Source organism: Petromyzon marinus, chromosome 9 (genome assembly GCF_048934315.1).
Source record: "Petromyzon marinus isolate PM22_M1 ecotype Great Lakes invasive population chromosome 9, UKy_Petmar_22M1.pri1.0, whole genome shotgun sequence".
Taxonomy (NCBI): domain Eukaryota; kingdom Metazoa; phylum Chordata; class Hyperoartia; order Petromyzontiformes; family Petromyzontidae; genus Petromyzon; species Petromyzon marinus.
In genome coordinates, this window is record NC_133675.1 from 15,615,105 (window position 1) to 15,633,742 (window position 18,638).

The following is an 18,638-nucleotide window of genomic DNA, read 5'->3' on the forward strand; positions in this document are numbered from 1 at the left end:
TCGTGCCTTTTGAGCGTGCATACACTTAATAATCATCATCGGCCATGATTAACCGCTGCTAGGATGTTGGCCTCCCCAAGCCGTCTCCCACGGTTCTGCGACTTGACAATCTGGCACCCGCACACGAGCCGATCTCGTCGCTACATTTCCTAGGCTGACGTCATCTCAGACGAGTTCCATTCCCTGACTGCCATTCCATCACTTGCCCCATCGACCCTCGTCCCTTCTTGCAACGCATGTTGCCCAAGCCCAGTTTGAATGATATCTTTAAGCTCTGTATGTCCTCTAAGTCACGTGCGCCTCTTTTTGTCTCTGAACTGAACCAATTCAATTTGAACACAAAACATCCTCGTCATATACAAGGTGTCTTCAAACAGCCATTGGGCAGCACTTATCCTGGCTTGAAGTCACGAGATATCGAGTCGTAGCAATTCCACATTTTACGATGGGGACCAGTCCCCTCCATTACAGAAGCATAGTTCACTTGCCACAGGTCAATAAAATAAAATATCACTCTGTGGGAAGTCGGCAGCAGTGGTCCAATTGGAGAGATTTGTCATTGCGGTAGGAATGTGGAATTTTTTTTAAATTGGCTCAGGGCCAGCAATTGAGGTGAACACAGCTCCACGCTCATTTGAGTGCGGACCTAGCGATACTCATTTGCGCCTGGAGATGCTTTGACTTTTGACTGCACGATACACCTCGTGTTTATGAATTTTAATCATAATGGGAATTGTAATTAAATGTTAATTACACTGTTGGCCCAAACTCACTGTCCATTACAACGCCTCGCTCATTAATGTGTTATCTTAAGTGCTCGTGCAGCGATGTGCTCGTTACGTGGTTGAGGTTTGATTGGCAGTAGGGGTTAGATTTGAACCAGAGCACCCTTAACTCAGAAGCCCCTCGAATCGCCGTGCTCCACAGCCCAATGGGTTATCTCCGTAAGCTTCAGCCCACAGCCAGTTGTGTAAGTAAACCGTTGACTCTCTTGCTCTCTCTCACACAGATGACATTAATACAGCCACATGAAGTGTTTCATTGTGTTTATTGATAATTTAAAAGTTTGCGTTTATTATAATTTCGAATACAATTAACACACGTCAGAATTTGAAGTTATAATTTCAGCTTTCAGGAGGTGAGTAATAAATAAATGAAACTGATACCTTATATCAGAAATTTATTTTTTAAATGTGCTTTTGTGTATTTAGCCGCATGTGGTAGTTAACGTCTCATCCAGTGCTTTGGAAGGGGGGGGGGGTTGGTGGATCGCACTGAAATCATCATCTGACCCCAAACCCTCCTGAACTGACTGCAATTTGGTTTCTTGATTCCACTGTATGAGTTCTGCAGTGCTGTCGCCCTATATATATTATGGGTTTGTCCATGTATTCTGATGTTCTAACAAACGTACGTAAGTAAGAAAGGAATTGGATGACACTTGGACTTACCTCTATCCACTCCCGTGGCTGCTTTTGAAATGCTGAACATCCCGGTCAACCACTGCTTCACACGACTCTGTTGGGACAACTAATTAGTCTCCTCCTGTACCTGCGACGGTGTATGCAACATACACAGCTGGGTTACTTTCAACAAATGTATAATGCCGCAATGCTTCACTATTTGGTGGGATCCGTTGGCCTTTGACTTGGGATGCCACCGTTGCATTGCGCGTGCCCCTTCGCTCTTGTCGGGGCATGCGAGGGGAACCTGCTTATATTTCGCTAAATAAGCGGGACCCTATGGTGATGGACCCGCCCGTACTGGACATTTGTGAAAAAGAGCTAAATAGCTCATCGACCCCACCATTGCTCCGGACTGCTTTGATCTGCCAAGAAAACTTACGGTGCTCCATCAACCGTTTCCGAACAGGAACTGGTCGCTGTGCCCACACCTCCCCTCCGAAAGTGAAGACTTTAAGCCAACCCACAGTGTCACCGCGGCCCACCCGAACTAGATAATGGTATCCGTATGGCGAACAACTGCATCGTCCTACGCCCGCGCTCTCTCCGGCGGACTGAGCAGTATTCGTCGCGACAACTCCCGAAGCTGTCGCATGGCTCACAAGACTTGAACGTGGACATGTGATTTGCACATACTTGCCATACGCTAGAAGAAGAAGATGAGGAAGATGAGGAAGAAGATAGCTCATTGGGTTCCTCCTACAGTCTAAATAAAGATTCTGATTCTGATGGCACCGAAGGGGCTGGCGGCATCTCGCCCAAGTGTTCTGATATCTCCGCACGGCGATACGAGCACTCGTCTCGGCAGAATCGCGGCAATTTCTCCACGGGGCGACAGGGTGGATAGGGGCCGCGTGTAATTATACAGCTACCGTGGGTTCTTTGAGGATGTGGTGGCTTTTGGAACCTCCATGGGCCACGCACTCATCAGATGATCCCATCTTAAGTGGTGGGGGCAGGGGGACACGTGTCGGTTTTATTTTGGTTTGACTCTCTGTGGATGGGGCTTAGAGTCAGCTGTTTAATAAGTAACATGTGGAGAGACAGATTGATGCAGGAGACATTGTCTGCTTATCTATTTTGCATGTGTTTTCAGAGATTTACATTGCTATCACTGTGACCATACATGTATTCTGTCTTTGATGCATGTGGGGCGTGCGTTTTCATGTCCCCCTCCCTATTCTATACCTCACCCAAACTAAAAAACTGCGGAAAATACCTTCTTGCTCGGCCTCCATCGTGTCTGCCAATTGTTCTTATCGTTGAATCACACTGACGTATTCACACTTATGTTCTCATTTTCCAGAAAACCTTGAGCATTTTTTTTTCCTCCAAAAAAATGAGAATTGGACAAACATTCCAGTTCAGAACCTGCACGTGAAGATCTCCAGAGTGTGCAGCGTTTATGGGTTCATATATTACTTGCATTATTTCATATTCTCTTAGTCTCACACCAATTACATTTTTCTCAGTTCTGTCTCAAAGCTCATAATCACGTGATCCATTAACTACCCATGGCCAACAGATCGCGAAGTCAGGTTGGGGAACGACCCCGGAGGAGACACCACAGGGCCACACGTTCATTGCCTCGTCAGAAGGCCTCTCTCCGCTACTACCACAATCCTCGTAGCTTCGCTCAGCCTGCTTAAGCACCACCACAAATTTATGTCTTTCATTTGTGCAGTAGCCCATACACTTGCCAAGTGAGAGCCATGAAGATGTCCATGGATGCCCATTCGTGAAGCAGGCTTGGACCATCCACTGAATACACCGGAGAACCTCGTTTAATGTCAAGCGGTGACTGAATGTCTTCGAGCTCTCACTTCCGCTTGTGAGTTTAGCGCTCTCACAACAACACTGCCCGGCTGGATATTTAATCTCTCATTGACGCCTCGAATATAAATGCGGGGGATCTTGGCGATGCCGGTGTTGTGTTCCGATACGGTCCTTATACCTCCCCGAGCCGTCCGGCAATCTGTGATGGCTGTTTCAGCAGCTAAATGTGAGAGGAAAAAAAAAAATCTTGAAATAAATATTTTCACCGCATGGTAACAGCGCCGAAACAAAAGCCCCCCGCTAATCCTCGACGCCTTCGCCTCCCGCTCATCCGGCTCTGCGATGCGTGGTTGTGCAGTGACGCCGGTGGTTCCCTAGCGATGTCTGCCCGAGTCCTTCAAGGGCCCTGTCCGTGGGTGTGCGGTGGCCCCGTTTGCTCGCTCGCTGGACAAAACGGGGGCGGGGTGATTGGCCGTGACCCTAGAAGAGGAGGCTTCACCCCCCCCCCCCCACTTCGTCGTTTGTTTGATTTTTTCCTCGGCCATTATTGCAACATTGCTTATTTTCCAAGGGGTGTCGCAGTGGAATGCGCCGTTTATTTCAACACGGCTTTGCTGCTTTAGACCCATTGTTTGGCATGGCCGAGGTATTCGCATTGATTTATTTTGGATGAACAATTATAAGAGTAGTACCGGTGCCTGGCATGGTAATGTGGAATTTCTAACACTGAAGGAGATGTGTACCGCCCAATGTCCGTCGAAGAAGAAACCGATTTAGTTATTTATTTACTTATTCATAAAACTCGGGCAGCCTCAAGACCATTCTTACGGAGCACACTCCGCTGGGATGCTGGGCAAAGTCGTTACGTGAGCATTCGACATGTGGAAGGAAACCAGAGTGCTCCACAAAATTACTTGCACTTAGAAGGGTATAATGGTAAGACAAAGTCCATACCGATAGATCAATCGCGAACTTGCTCAGCTGTCATCTACAGACCACAGTGCAGTCCCCTAAACTGACAGTACAGAGTGTCTCCACCAGCCCCCCGTGCTCCAAAGCACCAGACTGCAGGAAGGCTTGTGCCACCGTGCCCGGCAGACTGAAATGAAGCGTTGCGAACTGCGCAGCAGAGCGCATCCATTGGATTGAATATCGTCCCTTATCACAGCTCGCTCTGAAGACGTTCTGGAATGGCGAAGGGTTACACGGATACATATCTAGTTGGCCATTGTCACACCACACTGCATACGAAATATTCTGCTCCTCGTCCCTCTGTCCACAAGCACTTCCTTTTCTCTTCGAATCTCCCTTCGCTTGGAACGTAGACTTCACGCTTGCAGAGGTTTGGGCGGGGTGTCATTGCTTTCCCGAAACTACACGCGGACGGCAATGGGTTTCTCTTCTACAGCTTAACTCTAGAAATAGCCATCCTTCCCCGTTGTTCGTAAGTCAGCTGGCTTTATTTAGCATGAAGAAAATTAGCTTGTTTCCTATGATGTAACCAGTTTTACTTTAAAAAAACACCGCGAAAAAATAGAATTGCCTCCTCCAAGTGGGTTGTTAATGTTGAACATCTTGAGAACTAAATGGTTTAATGCCGTTTTGCAGGCACAGTTTTCTCAAATCGGTTGCAATGACGTTTGGTTTATTTACTTGAGTGTGGACAGAATGTGGCAATGTTGATGGAGACTGATTCCAATGAAGCTGTGAAACTTCAAATGAGGAGTTTTTAGGGGTCGGTGACCACCCCTTAACAATGTTTACGATTGCAATTATACCCTACCTGAGGGCAATTGTTGAAATTACCTCAAATATTCAATTTAGAATGACATGAGCCTATATTTTGTTTTAAAGTGCTTTTGTGTTATATCAATAATGAGTCTTCAAAAGTTACCGGTTGTAGAATTGTTGCTAAAGCTGTGTACCGGCACAAGCCAAAAATTAAAATAATATGGTCAAATCCTTAAATTCAAACCTCGTAAACGTGTTGCTGGTGGTCAGTCCAGCACTGGAAACATTGTCACAATGCGTTTTTGTGTTACTCATTCAAAGCATTTATAACATGTTTTCAGGCACTGAGCTAAAAAATAAAGGGGCGCTCCGCTCCCTATGTTGTTCTTACGCTGGTCGTGTGGGCTAGCCGTGATATTTGCATTCATATCTCTCCTTCTACTGTAGCTCATCCTCTATGAATTAGCCTGCCAAGACTGCACAATGTCGAGAGATAACTTTGTCGTCGAACGTTACAATGCTAAGCATATCGTGCTATTGTTCAGCCTCCCACCAAATGTAGTGATTTCGAAAAAAACAATGTGTGGGTGGAGGAGCCTCTTTGTGACGATCGTGTGGGTTGTGGTTCATCTCTCGATTTGCTGCGTCCCACATCAATAGACTTAGAATGGCAGTCTGGAAGAGTTGATTGCGTGGCTGCGCTAAGGAGTTTGACAAATCAAGGCCGCTTGTGTCACAACGTTTTTGGCTTCGGAGTTAATTGTTTTGCCCAACATCGTCCTTCAGGAGATATGTAATGCACATTTAATTGCATAGTCACGCCTAAGTGTCTCCCCATGCAAAGTAGCAGTGGGGCGCTGCTCTTCGGCGATTGGCAGCCCCGAGACGGCAGTGGACATTCCACATTCCTTTGGGAGGGGCCCAACTCAACAGGATGGCCAGTATTGACTTCCACCGCACAGCTGATGATGGGCTGGGTGACCTCTGACTAGGATTTCAACTCATCGCTTTACATTTGTGAGTTGATCACTGTTGTGACTATTGCAACTCCTGTAAATGGTCCCTGCCATAGTAATGTGGCTTTTCCACTGGAGGCTCAGTCACCAACAGGGATGAGTGCCCTTGCTCACTGAAGCAGCGAGAACTCGGTGTATAGGGATGCGGTCTTATTTAAACATCTTGTTTTCACCACTTAGAAAACGTTCTTCAGAGATCTATAATTTTTTGTCGGAGAACAAGGAGTACAAATGTGTGTAATTATAAAACGAAGGCTGTTTGTCATTTTTATTATTAATTTCCATTTAATTGTTGCGTAAATCCCATTTTTTTAGCAATTTCCTAATTTCTCCATTTGAGCACCGCGCCTCGTGGTGTTTGTAGGAGTGTAGCCATGCGATGAAACAATTTTAGGCTTTAGTGGGCATTATGACCAGAGCATTAAAATAAAATAAAATCATTGCCGCGATAAAAAACCCGAGCCTAATTTACCAACAATTAGTGGACGTGCTCGGCGCAGCCACTTGGCAGCGTGTGTAATATAAAACAACATCCATTATTGTACAATGCGAAGACCCAGCGTGAATCTCGATCGCTCTGTCAACTGGGGATGTGTGCAGCGAGTTGCAGAGGGGAGGGCCGATGTATTATTCGCTTTGGTTGTATGCGGCTGTACAATGTAGGATATGGATTCATTCCGGCTTAACAATGGCCTCCCCTTGTGAATGTTAAATACCGAGCATGTAAATAATCATTGATTTATCCATTAAAATTGATTCCTGCGCTCGTGATACATTCATTTAATATTTACAATTTATGCAAATGTTGTTAGGCTCATGCTCGTGGAATGAACGTGACAGCACAAATGAGACAAATCAAGTAAATTCTTCAGTTGAATCTGATTTTAATTGTAACAATCCATCGTGTTCACGGAAGGGGGTGCACTTATTACATGCCCTCCATTAAATACCCCGTGGCGTCATTCGCAAGAGTACCCTATTGCGATGCAGTGACAAAGCTGAAATGGCAGATGCAAAATGTGAGTCTTGTGCTGTTGAACGGTTTGTCCAAACATCGTCTTTGAAAACAAATCCCAAGTTCCAACGCCAGCAGCGGCGTAAACGGCGAAGGCGACGTGATTTGGTCGCTTTGTTTGTGGTTTGGTTTTTGGTCTTCATTGCCAGTGACTACGCCTTGATTTTTTTAAAAGCCACATATACCCTTTGACGATGCTGTGACATGATGAGAATAGGCCGCCATTATAATAAGCCATGGGTTAACAAGTCCTCAACTGCAGGGCAGGTGGAAGACGATGTTAACATTTCAACGGCCGTGAAGGTGGACGGAAGCTACAGCAGCACGATATTTCCAATCGTCTTGGTCTCCTTGCCATTGGTATTCATGGTCCCGCTCTGTCAAGAACTGCGTGGAAGCTGCCGTGCAACAGCGTCTCCACGATAAAATAAATCACGCGCAGGCATCTTTCACGGAAGGGACAACAGCTTCCAGCGCGACACCTTGATCCTTATTCCACGCATTAGCGGCGATCGATCGTATGGAATTAGAAGCAAGCTCGTAACCGGGGTGCGAAACCCGCCTCTCGCAGAGCGCCGTCTCCCTGCTGCTGCTCCAGTGCCCACCGAGGCGGTGCCTCTTCTCTGTTCGCACCCCAGGGTCCTTCCAAGCGGTGTCGATTCTTCGTCCCCCACAACGAGAGACCGTTCTCGTAGTTGTCGACCCCAAAGGGGACATTGGGGTTGAGAATCTTCGTGTCATTCATAACTAAATAATGAAACGCATTGAAGCACGTTTCCCCGTACATAACCGGTTTTTTTAATATTCATATTCTTAGCTCTTTCGGTAAAGTCACGTTGAAGGGAAACAATAAAATATATATAAAACAATACAAAATCTCACGACGTTTCGACCATAACACAAACGGTCATCGTCACTTTCACGAAGGACAATCAATCAGGTGTATTGTAAAACACCAGGTCTATTATTCCACGTTGGTTGGCTCTTGTCCAACACAGGATTGTGTTTCTATCATTTATGTTACACTTTCCATTGATGTGTAAATCATATCTATCATTCTATCCAGATGCCAAAGGTATACTGGAAAGCTGCGGGGAGTCCTGTAAATGTGTGTTTTTTGGCCTTATTGGGGGGTCTAGGTGTCCCAGGATGTTGCTGCTCGAGGGAGATTTCTGCAGGCTGTGGTTGGTATGTCGCCAAAACACCAAAGTAGGTCACCGAATGGCAAATGCCGTGTAATGTCCTCTATGGATGTTAAAAAAAACATTTGAGTGGAGTGAATGATATGCATTAGTGACACTACCCTTGGGAAGAACATGCATTTATTTCCTTTGCAGTAAAAAATTAATTTGTCAAAGAGAATATCCTGGACTTTCACGTGGACTTGTGTTCATGTATAAAAGCCTTTCATGTGGGTGTAGGGCCGATGATAAAATGTTAATCAAATAACTGCATTGGTCATAAATAAACTGAGTCAATCAGTAATTCTTACGAGGTTTTTGTTCAAGGCTGTATGGCAAATAGATTGATAAGTTGCCTTGGCTGGTTTTTTGTAATATCTCCTCTCATGCAATGGGTTTGCTCTGGTCGCACCTAAGCTCCTACCTGGTTATATAAGTCATGATCTTCTGCTGATACTACACTCGGATTTTTGTCCTGGCATCTTCACGCCTGCAATATGACCCCAAATGGAATCAGTGAGACATCCCAATATGTAACGCTCCTCCTAGAGTCTTGCGCTAAAGCCATGCTTTTGTGGTTAAAGGAAATAAGGTAATCATTGCTCATATTATTTTACCAGCTTGGAGTTCACTGAAACCATCTGTCTCTCTCAGAGGAGGCCTTGCTAAAATAAGTGAGCAAAGAAGTGGAATGATTGCAGCAGCGTCACTAAGGCCAAACATAAATGTGCAAGAGATAAAATGCAAAAGTTTATATAACATCGACACCACCAAAACCCTCTTAAAAGCAATGTACGTGTTGTAACATAAATTAATTGAAAAGTAAAACCGTGAGTGCTACCACTGCTCTATTTGTATGAAACTACGGCTTAAGTTGGCGGATGTGATGGATCTCCTTAACACCTTCAAAAACATTCACGGCTGGCATTGCTGATGAGTGCTGCAATTTGTGAGACTAAGGGGAATTAAATCCCAATCAGGAGTGAGCTCAGCCCGATTTCTACCTGTGGTCATGGAGATGAGTACCGCTTTATGGGAATTTGACGATACAGAGCCCCTTAACAGTAATTTGGAATTTCCACTACCAGCGGTTGCGTAAATATACTTGAAAAATAATGTCTGACCTGGTCCACTTGGTACACGTACTCCGAGCAGATGAGGGCTCAGCGATTGGACAGTGTCCTGATCTTTCAAGGATCTGTGAACTTCTCAAACATTCCAGCCTGGTTAAACCCAGGATGGATCGTAGGCAGGCTAGCCTGAATGTTTCAAACTGGCGCAGATGTTCCTTTAGACAGCTCCACGTTGCGAAAATACAGAGAAGGCATAGCTGTGGCCGAGCAGACCCGGAATCAAGAATATGAACCCGGAGCTTTGTTGGGAGCGACAGGCCAGGTAGCTTCCACACAGCATTACGGCAGATGATAAACCAGAGCTTGTCATTAGCACACTGCCCAAGTACGGAAAACATATCCCCCACAGAGCCAAACAAATAAAACTATCACGTGGCGTACAAACATTTTACAACGTGCCAGTTGCTTTTTTTTTCTTCCACTCACCGGTGAGTTAAAGAACAATTCTCAACCAAATTTTGCCAAATAAAATCTCGGAAAGTCATGGATTTTATCTTGACATCCTCGAACTGGCCTTGACCCTGGTCACTCGTCCCACCCTACCCCTGCTCAACACGAGGATGTTGCTGCTGCTGCTGCTGCTTCGTTAGTTAGCGGCCGTGCGCTGCGCTAAATTCTGCTGCTGCTGCTGTTTGACGCACGCGAGCCATGCGCAGCAGCAACGGCGGCAGAGTGCTGGCAGCATTAGCATGCTGCAAGCACAGGTGCTCGGGGCCCGGTATTGATGGACTTGTTCCTCACCCTTCCATCTCATTGATTGTATCCAATTAAGGGAAATTACTCCTTAATACTTTCTGGTATGATGTTAGCAGGGACTTGTGGGTGTTATTTTTCCTGGTTGTAGAGGGAATGGATGAGCTTGTTTCAGGTGTTTTATTTTAATTTAATGGGTTTTTTTGATTGCCTCCTCATGCAGATGCGCGTGCTTCGGTCGCCAAACGCGAGACGCGCTCATTTGCCTGGATGCGTTTCGAGTCGGCTCGTGCATCCACCTTTGTCACTGTATTTCAGGACACTGGAATATCCTTTGTTTGTCACTGCGTGAGCGTGCACACAAAGACGATGAACCCAGCGGCCCGCTTAGCCGTATAGATTTTTGGGTGGGTGCTGTTAAGGCCGGCATGACACCCAGCGCCTAGCCCATTCGCCCATACCTGCTCAGTATTGCTTTTGACACCCTAAGTACTTATTTGAGTTTAATTTGACCACAAGAAGGTGCGGGCTAGGGTTCACAAGCTCATTTGTATTTGCTGTGGGTGGTTTAGAATGTAACCCGAGCCATAAAGAGCATGCTAGCGTTTGTAAGACCCATGCACAAGGACACATTTCTACAATTTCACCTTATATGCACCATAGCATCAAGTGGTGTTAACAAGTGTCTGTTAAGGTCAGTATAGCCACAAAGGGTGGTGTTGCCAGCATCTCTCTGTAATGCCATTATCTTACCAGAGCTAACGTTTACACACCGCTCAAGGGACTCGTTTTAGGTTGGGTTGATCCAGAAGAAGCATGTTCCACTTTCATATACCTCATGCCGATATTGTACATTACTGAAAGTCGATCCTCAGCGTCTGGGATCATAGTATAGTGCGCGAAACACGTGCACTTAGAAGCCGGGTGAATTGTTGAAGGCTCGCTCGCAGGAGTCCATACGACAGGCCAAGCTAGGTGGAGACCAGGCTTTTTTGTTGGTTTGCATGGGTTCCATTGTAGGTGCCTATCCCCACAGTCGAAGCAACACATCTAACAGATCAGCTCCACAGTCAGTCCAGATGTTAAAGAGGCATGAACATGCATTGACTGTTATGTCGATATATAGTCAAGCAGAGGTTCTTGATTGGACCTTTGGTGCATCAAAGGTGGTGATGTGTCCACGGGCCAGTGATAGATCAGCATATTGCTCATTACAAGCCCATGAGCTGCACCACAATCTAGAAGTCTCTTGCTGTTAGTGGTGAGCTCATCTGGTCCATGTTTTCCAGTCTCCCCATGCCCAAGTGCAAGCGTCTTGACGGACTCAGGCTTTAAAGTCACCCAAAAAGATGACTCTCCTGATGGGTCATTTTAGCAAACAGCCGGGAGATGTAATCAAAGGCATCTTACCCATCAGCATTTGCCCACGCCTCTTCATGGATGTCCACCTTTGGTGGGGGCATTTGCAACCACCACCAGCGTTCATTTCTCCCTGTGTATGGAAAGGCAAGGGTACAACAGCCTGGGACTCGCAACCTCCCGCACGTTACCGCAACACTCCCAGGCCCTCTCCATTATTTTATTTTGAAGGAGAGGCACTCCCTGATGTTTGTGGTCCTGCCACAAATAGAGGACTGTCCACCCCTCATGGTAATAGGTATCAGCCGGACCTTGTGAGTTTCTTACACAAACAAAGACAAAGATCCCCCGTATAGGTTTCACAGACTTTTGGGGCAAGTGTTGTTGGTGAGCACCTATGAAGGCCACCATGGCACACAAGGGAGAAGGTAGCCAAAATCATGCCCGGCTGCCTTTGTCTCCCTAGTGGCGATGTTTACACGCCGCACCAGGTACTCCTGTGAGGCCGAGTCGACCTCGGGAAAGCCCAGGTCCAGTTCAGATAATCGCCACTTTATGTTTGCCGTGAGCGTGAATTGAATTTGCGTTGCCAGGTTCGTAGCGTAGCGTGCTAACCGCTTAACACATAGACATGTACACACACACAGATACACACATGGACAAATACAGCCTCACGATCAAGTCTATATTTTTTTGCTTGATTTAACCATTGCCTCTCAAGTGCGCGTGTTCGTTGTATGTATTTATTTATTTTGAACTTCTTCCGTGCCGTACGTAGCCAATCGTACTAATCAGATGCCTGGGCTCATGGCGTGTGTGTGTGTCTGATCACCCAGGCTCTACGAAGACAAAGACAGGGAGGAGTTTGAGGACTCCCTGCGCGAGCTCTTCAAATCTATCAACAACATGATGCGCAATACCCAGGACTCCACGCTGCTCGTGCAGGTGATGCCCTTTTTCTAATCGCTGCCTCCTTGCTTTGGGTGACAGCCGGGTTCGATATCCGTCGATGTTTGAAACATGGCACGCATTAATCCGCACTCTGTAGGACCATGTCGCTGTGCCGGCAGATGAGCAGAAGTGGCGGCGAAACCCCTTGGGTGTCATATCACTGCACTTTTAGACACGTCAGCGGTACCGGTCGGGGGGTGTTGTGGCAGAATGCCCCGCTGGCAATCACAGGATCATGAAATCATTTCCCAGTGGAGTTAGCTTGACCCATTATCTCCCTCTGGTATCTAAATTAAATACCACTTTGTAGTAAGTCCACAGTGGTTGTCTCGTCAGGAAACCGGCCATTGACGTAGGAATGTCGGACGTTCGGGGCTCAGGACACGTCGGCTGAGATCCACACTGCCCCCATGGCTTTGTTGAGCAGAGAGATGCTTTGATGTGAAGAGTGTCCCAAGTGTTTGGTTCATTCCGCAGCAGCATCCCCGTCATGCCACGTGGTTCCCTTAGGTTCCAGCGCCACTGCACGGTAGTGCCAAACCTCCCGCTGGCTGCGTTCGGGAGCCAAACGTGTCCGCTCACAGTTTACTGTTTTTAATTTGCACACGGAAAATAAACGTTCAAATCATCGGCAGGTGGGTGCGCAGGGAAGCATTCACTTGCGCAGCCAATGAGATGGTTGTCTCAGTCAACAAGATATTGTCTCTCCACTGAGGACCGTGCAATTGTTTGGCGTTGGGATGCGCATAAAGCTTGGTGGATGCTGGTAATTGCTCGACACGTAATTACTCCCTGTCGCACGTATTACTCCCGAGTGGAGGAAATATAATGGGCATTGGAATAATGAAAAGCAAAAGGTCAGAGTGTCTTTGTGCTCAAACAAACAGGGGGCTGTGGGCGTCTCTGTTGGAGGCATATTAAGCCAGTGGTGTAAATTCCACATTTATATTGCAAGGACCGCTCTCTTTCTCTCTTGCAACCAAGGTTGGCTTGTCAAAGAGTTGGGCTTGGTTTTTTACAATATTGGAGGTATGTGGATTCAGACGAACGCCGACTGGGATTTTAAATTGCGACCTTCCAATTTCAAATGTGACATTGACCACATGTCAGATAAATTATGTAGAGGTAGAGAAATGTGTTTTTGCCAAGAGCACGCCAACCTGCTCTTGCTCCCCTATCATTTATTCATTTTGATATTGGGACCTTGGAACGAAGCGCAACAAACGAATGTGCCTAATAATTCCGTTTATTCACACAGTGATCACCGACATGCTCTGAATGTAGACACTGGAACACCATTCCAGTGCCCAGCCCTCGGGGAACTCGGCTCGTGCAATTTTTTTTTTGTTTACATAGGCATTGATTTAATACACACGTAACATCTCTGTGGCCGTGCTCGTCACCATTTTAAGTTCCCTGCTTAGGCGCGACGGCTGGCTGGGAGAATCTTTAGCGATCCTGCTCTTAAAATCCAGCAGGCGTTAGTGTAAACACGTTTCGCAATTCTGGCTAACCGCCTGATGACGCTGGTTGTTGTAATCATCAGCGAAATGTCACGGTACTCGAATTGTAAATGTTGTAGTGGGTTTACTCTCCCAACACACCGTTGTGCCGAAGTGATAACTTACGTAACAAGCCTTGCTAATTGGCTGTGCCGGGTATTGGCGGGATTGACGACACAACTATATTACGGATAATACTGGTCGCGAAAGCCCGTGTGTTAAACTGACGCTGGGAAGCTAGTTACAGCGCTTTTAATCTTTGTACGATGTTACCGGTCACGACGTATGGTTTGGGAAATAAGGACACCGACTGAATATGGAACAAAATCTGAAAGGTGCAGAAAGAAGCGTAGAGAGGGTGCATTCTTGGAACAGCATTGAGAGACAGAAAGAGGGACACGTGGATCAGAGACATTAGATTGATCGTTAAGAAAGTCATTGGGCTTGGGCAGGACACACATCATTAGAAGGGTGATGGCCGATGGTCGAGATTAAAGGCAGAGCGGTAGCCAAAGGAGAGGACCGCCTCAAAGAGGATGACCACTGCGGAGATGGGGCAATGAGATCGGCTCGCGTGCGGGACATGGATGGATCGTTACATTGTAAGACCATTCGAGAGGTTGACGGCTTGGAGAGGCGTTCAACCAGCAGTGGATAGACCACAGCTGATGATAATGACAGAATTGTAGACCTTGATATTTTGAGTTTCTTGTTTATGTGTCAGATGTTGCCAGAGTAGTGTGTTAATGAGCTCTCTGGTGCCACTTGTTCTCCAGTGGATTATAAAGGATTGAGGATCTTAAAAGGCTTTTCATCTCCTTTCATGACGCACACTCCATTCACAATGCCATGCCATCGCAAGGCTTGTTTTTGGGCTCCAGGACAAACAAATGAATGCATTGACAATATTGGTTTTACGAATAAGCTATCGTGAGGTTGCACAAGCTATTGAGAGGTTAGCAAAATTGTTCTTCCGAGGAAGTGAAGAGTGTAGTCACTTGTTAAAGGGATAAGCCAGTTGAACTGGAACAGTTTTTTGTTTCCTTCCTCATCATACAGTCACAAGTAGGGATCATTGCTGGCAGAATGTGGAGATTGCTCATGCATGGCGTTTATATTAAACTGCGACATCTATGGGCCCGGTGTCCCTGTCAAAAAATGCGCGAACAAAAAAAGTTTTGAAATATTGCACTGTTACAGTCGGTGTGACACGAAGCCAACCCAATACTGTCACATCTCGAGAGAAAATGTTTGCGTGCCATGAATGCTTTATGCACGGCGCACACGACATCACAACAGCAGCGTTGACCTGCAAGAAGAGCCAGCGGTAAAGAATGAACGAATCGTCATACTCGGCTCTCACCTGAAGAAAAACACCTCACGCACGGGTTTCCCTGGTCAGGTGAACGTCAGGTGAACGTCAAGTGAACGTCAGGTAGTCCTCCTCTTTCCAAGAAGCCCTGAGCGAGCGGTGGAAATTCCACGTTCCTATTGCGGGGGGGGACCAGTTTGGCCCACAGCAAGAGCCACTGTCATTTGCCATTAAGGCACTTCTTACTGAGGATGATCAGTACGGTCAACGCTTCCATCAGGCACTCTCTGAACTGTAGCGCAACTCAGATTGATGGACTTCAAAGAATCGACTGCAAATTCACAACGTGTTCTTTGTATCCTTTGGCAGTAAAACGTTGCCGCTGGTATCTGCAGCATACATCTTGACTTAACCCCCAAACATTTCCGGTCACTAGTGCCAGTACGGGGCCTTCATTGTACTCGTTGCTACGACATGAGAGAGAGCAAAGCCCGCTGCCGCATACATTATCTGCTTCCTCGCTGTCGCGTGGTCGAGTGAAAGGCTCAAATTAATTCGAAGGATTCTCCTGCAACTGTCGTCACTGGTTGGGCTGAAACCCTTAAACTCGACCGTGCTTTTCGCAGACTTTCAGGAGGGGAGACAACCTCTGAATGTACACTTGCTCGTGTTCGCAATGAGCCCAAAATATCAGATCAAATGGTTTAGACTGCCAGTACTCTATTTTTCAATTATTAAACTATATATATATTTTTTACTAGATAAGGCCCACTGACCTATAAAGTTATTTTTCAGAAGCGACCTGGCCATAAATTATAGCTCAGCGAAGTGGCTTATCATGTGGAAATGTATAGCTACCAAATACTCTAAACGCGTGTTTCTAAATGTGTAGGGAAAAACCGAAAGAGCTGGAGAAAAAAACCACGCGAAAAACCACGCGATCCAAATATACAGCAGGCGTCAGGGTGGGATTGAACCCACGACGTCCTGCATACCAGGCGAGGTAGTTAACATCTCGCCACAATGGGGCGCCGCGGTGGTGAGATGCTCTGGCAGAACGTGCTTGCTCCCTCGCGGACCTCGCACTCGCCTCTGTCGCTCGCTTGTTTTAAGATCTTCCAGCCGGCAGATTGCCAAGTTTCAAAAGTTGCTGTTTTACACCCTGCTCCCGGAAAGTTATCTGATAAACTTACCAATTTCACGTTGAATGGCTTGGCTCTCCTCTAACATACGGGGGAGATGGAAACGTACAATGCGAGCAATTTCGTTTCATTTTGGGGCGTATTGCCTTCCAGTTACTGCCCGTAAAACATGGACAATATCAACGGAGCTTTGTCAAGTTCTCTCTATTCGATATCCGCTCTCCTATTGGCGGCGCCGCGGTGCATTACCAAAGCGCGCTGTTAGTGCGAGCGCGAGGCTGGCTCTTGGTAAATGCTGCGCCCTCGAGCGGAATTATTACACTGATTATGCAGCCGTCACTGCTCAGGAATTTGTCTCAAGCTAGCGCACTCTAATTTGGTTCCCGAAGATGGAGTCATTCCTAGTCACGGTAATAACAGGTATTGCAATCGTTTGAAGGTTTGTTCGTCGTAGCTGTGGCGAGTGAAAAGCATAAAAAGTGATGAGGGTTGTCAAAATGAATATTAAGCTCCGGAGTGTTGCTGCTTTTATATTTCTCAAACAAAATTTTTTTGACAGACATGAAATATAATAAACACTTCAGGCTTTTGATCACGAGAATATAAGCAGTTCGCTTGAATATTTGTAAACACCGTGTACGTATGAATAATAAAAATAAGTATTTTACATAACCGTTTTCAATTCTGTATGCTGTACTTTTTTTGAAGGAAATTAGAATTCCCATGTATTGGCAGATTTGTTGATGAAAAAATGCCCCTGGCTCAATCCAATAAAAATGCAAAATGTTTAATCACACCCCATGTCACATTTCAAGTTGAATACGCATTAAATCGTGTATATGCGACACATATAAAATTTATGATTGCTTATGTTTATATCGCGATACCAGAGAAACTTGCAGATTATTATTTTTTACGTATGACGGTGACCTTAAAATAATTCCACATTCCGTGTCTACTTTGACCATGAAAGAGAGGTGTTGTTTCACCGGATTAGCATCTCCTCAAAATCAAAGTGTCTCCTTGGGCACCCAAGCTTTTGGGTGGCGATTAAATAAATTGGTGATCGTGAGCCGGTCATGGGAAGTTCCACGTTACTATGGTAGGGGGTCTAGTTTCTCGAAGCAGTACCAAATGCATTGACCCCGAAGAGATACGAGGGTGAGTAGACGCTCAACTGGGATTTGGAATCCGTGTAGAGTGCTTGCAAAGTTTCACATGTGGTTTTTGCTAAATCCCATTTTCAAACTTAAACGACTCGCATTTTCCGAGTAAACACATCTCCAAAAGGGGCTTGGGTTGATTGTTTAGTCTGAACAGGTGTGCACACATGGCGATGGTTAAGCATTCATCAACTCCTAGTACATTATTGCCGCCGTCTTTTGCCAAGGACAACTCGGCGTCCTGACTAAGCAGACCCGTAGTGCCAGCAGCAATCACCGAGGACATTGTTCTCGCAGCAAAGTTTTGCGGAAATGTGCGCACGTGTCCGTTAATTTGCCCTGCCCGGCTTTCGCAAAGCGCTCTACGCAGTGGCCGTCGCTTCAGGAATTGCAAGTGATTGCTCAGGATAGGAGACTAACCCCGGCCTTCGTAATAAGGCAATGCAAATTCTCAATGAAATAAATAAACACCAACGCTCACGTTCTGCTTCCCGCCCTTCCGTAGCGCCCGACCGCCCCCTCTGACCAACAGACGGGACACCGCTCTGTGTGTGTGTGTACATTTACATATCGTTAATAAAACATCACTCTGGAGTTGGGCTTGCACGCAGCAGTAATGGAAGCCAACAGGGTTTTTCATTGAACAGCAATATCACGGGTGATGGACTGGGGAGGTTTGCGCACAGCGCTGCATGCTGATCATACACTTATCCACGGTCAGACCCTGGTGCACCAGTGCCTGCTAAGGTTATGCCTCCCGAACTTGAACGCTACAGGATGACCTTAACACCATGTGTATGTATTTTAGTTACCAGTTAATGTACCCCTCACCGAATAACGGCCCATCCACCCCCCCCCCCCACCCCCCCCCAAGTGTAGACCACGAACCCACACGCTCTGCTTTAAAAAAATATTTGCATGTGCACGTCACGTGTTTGCTGCGTGCGATGTCGGTCGATATCCTGGGACACCCACGCAAACGAGATGTTCTATCTGAAGATTATTGTGTGCATAAAAAATACTTTGATAAAAACAATCCGAATCAAAGTCCGGCCATCTCCTCCTGGCCACTTTTTCAGCTCAGCAGGTTTTGGAAATCTCACAACCTGCACCTTAAGTTTGTTGTCCTTCCCCCGCCCTGCACCACCGATTACCACGGTTGGCTCGGTACGATTATATAGAAGTTCAACATACAGACGTG

The 18,638-nt window shown here is 46.4% G+C and overlaps 1 protein-coding gene across 2 annotated transcripts in view; it reads left to right on the plus strand.

Annotated features, from left to right (window-relative positions):
• Window positions 1-18,638, plus strand: part of LOC116940448 (dedicator of cytokinesis protein 1-like) — a 337,619-nt gene that overhangs the window by 82,167 nt on the left and 236,814 nt on the right. For both annotated transcript variants that reach the window (XM_032950283.2, XM_076065949.1), the window contains exon 23: window positions 12,204-12,312. In XM_032950283.2, coding sequence (XP_032806174.1) covers window positions 12,204-12,312 — 109 coding nt within the window. The remainder of the gene's footprint in view (window positions 1-12,203; window positions 12,313-18,638) is intronic.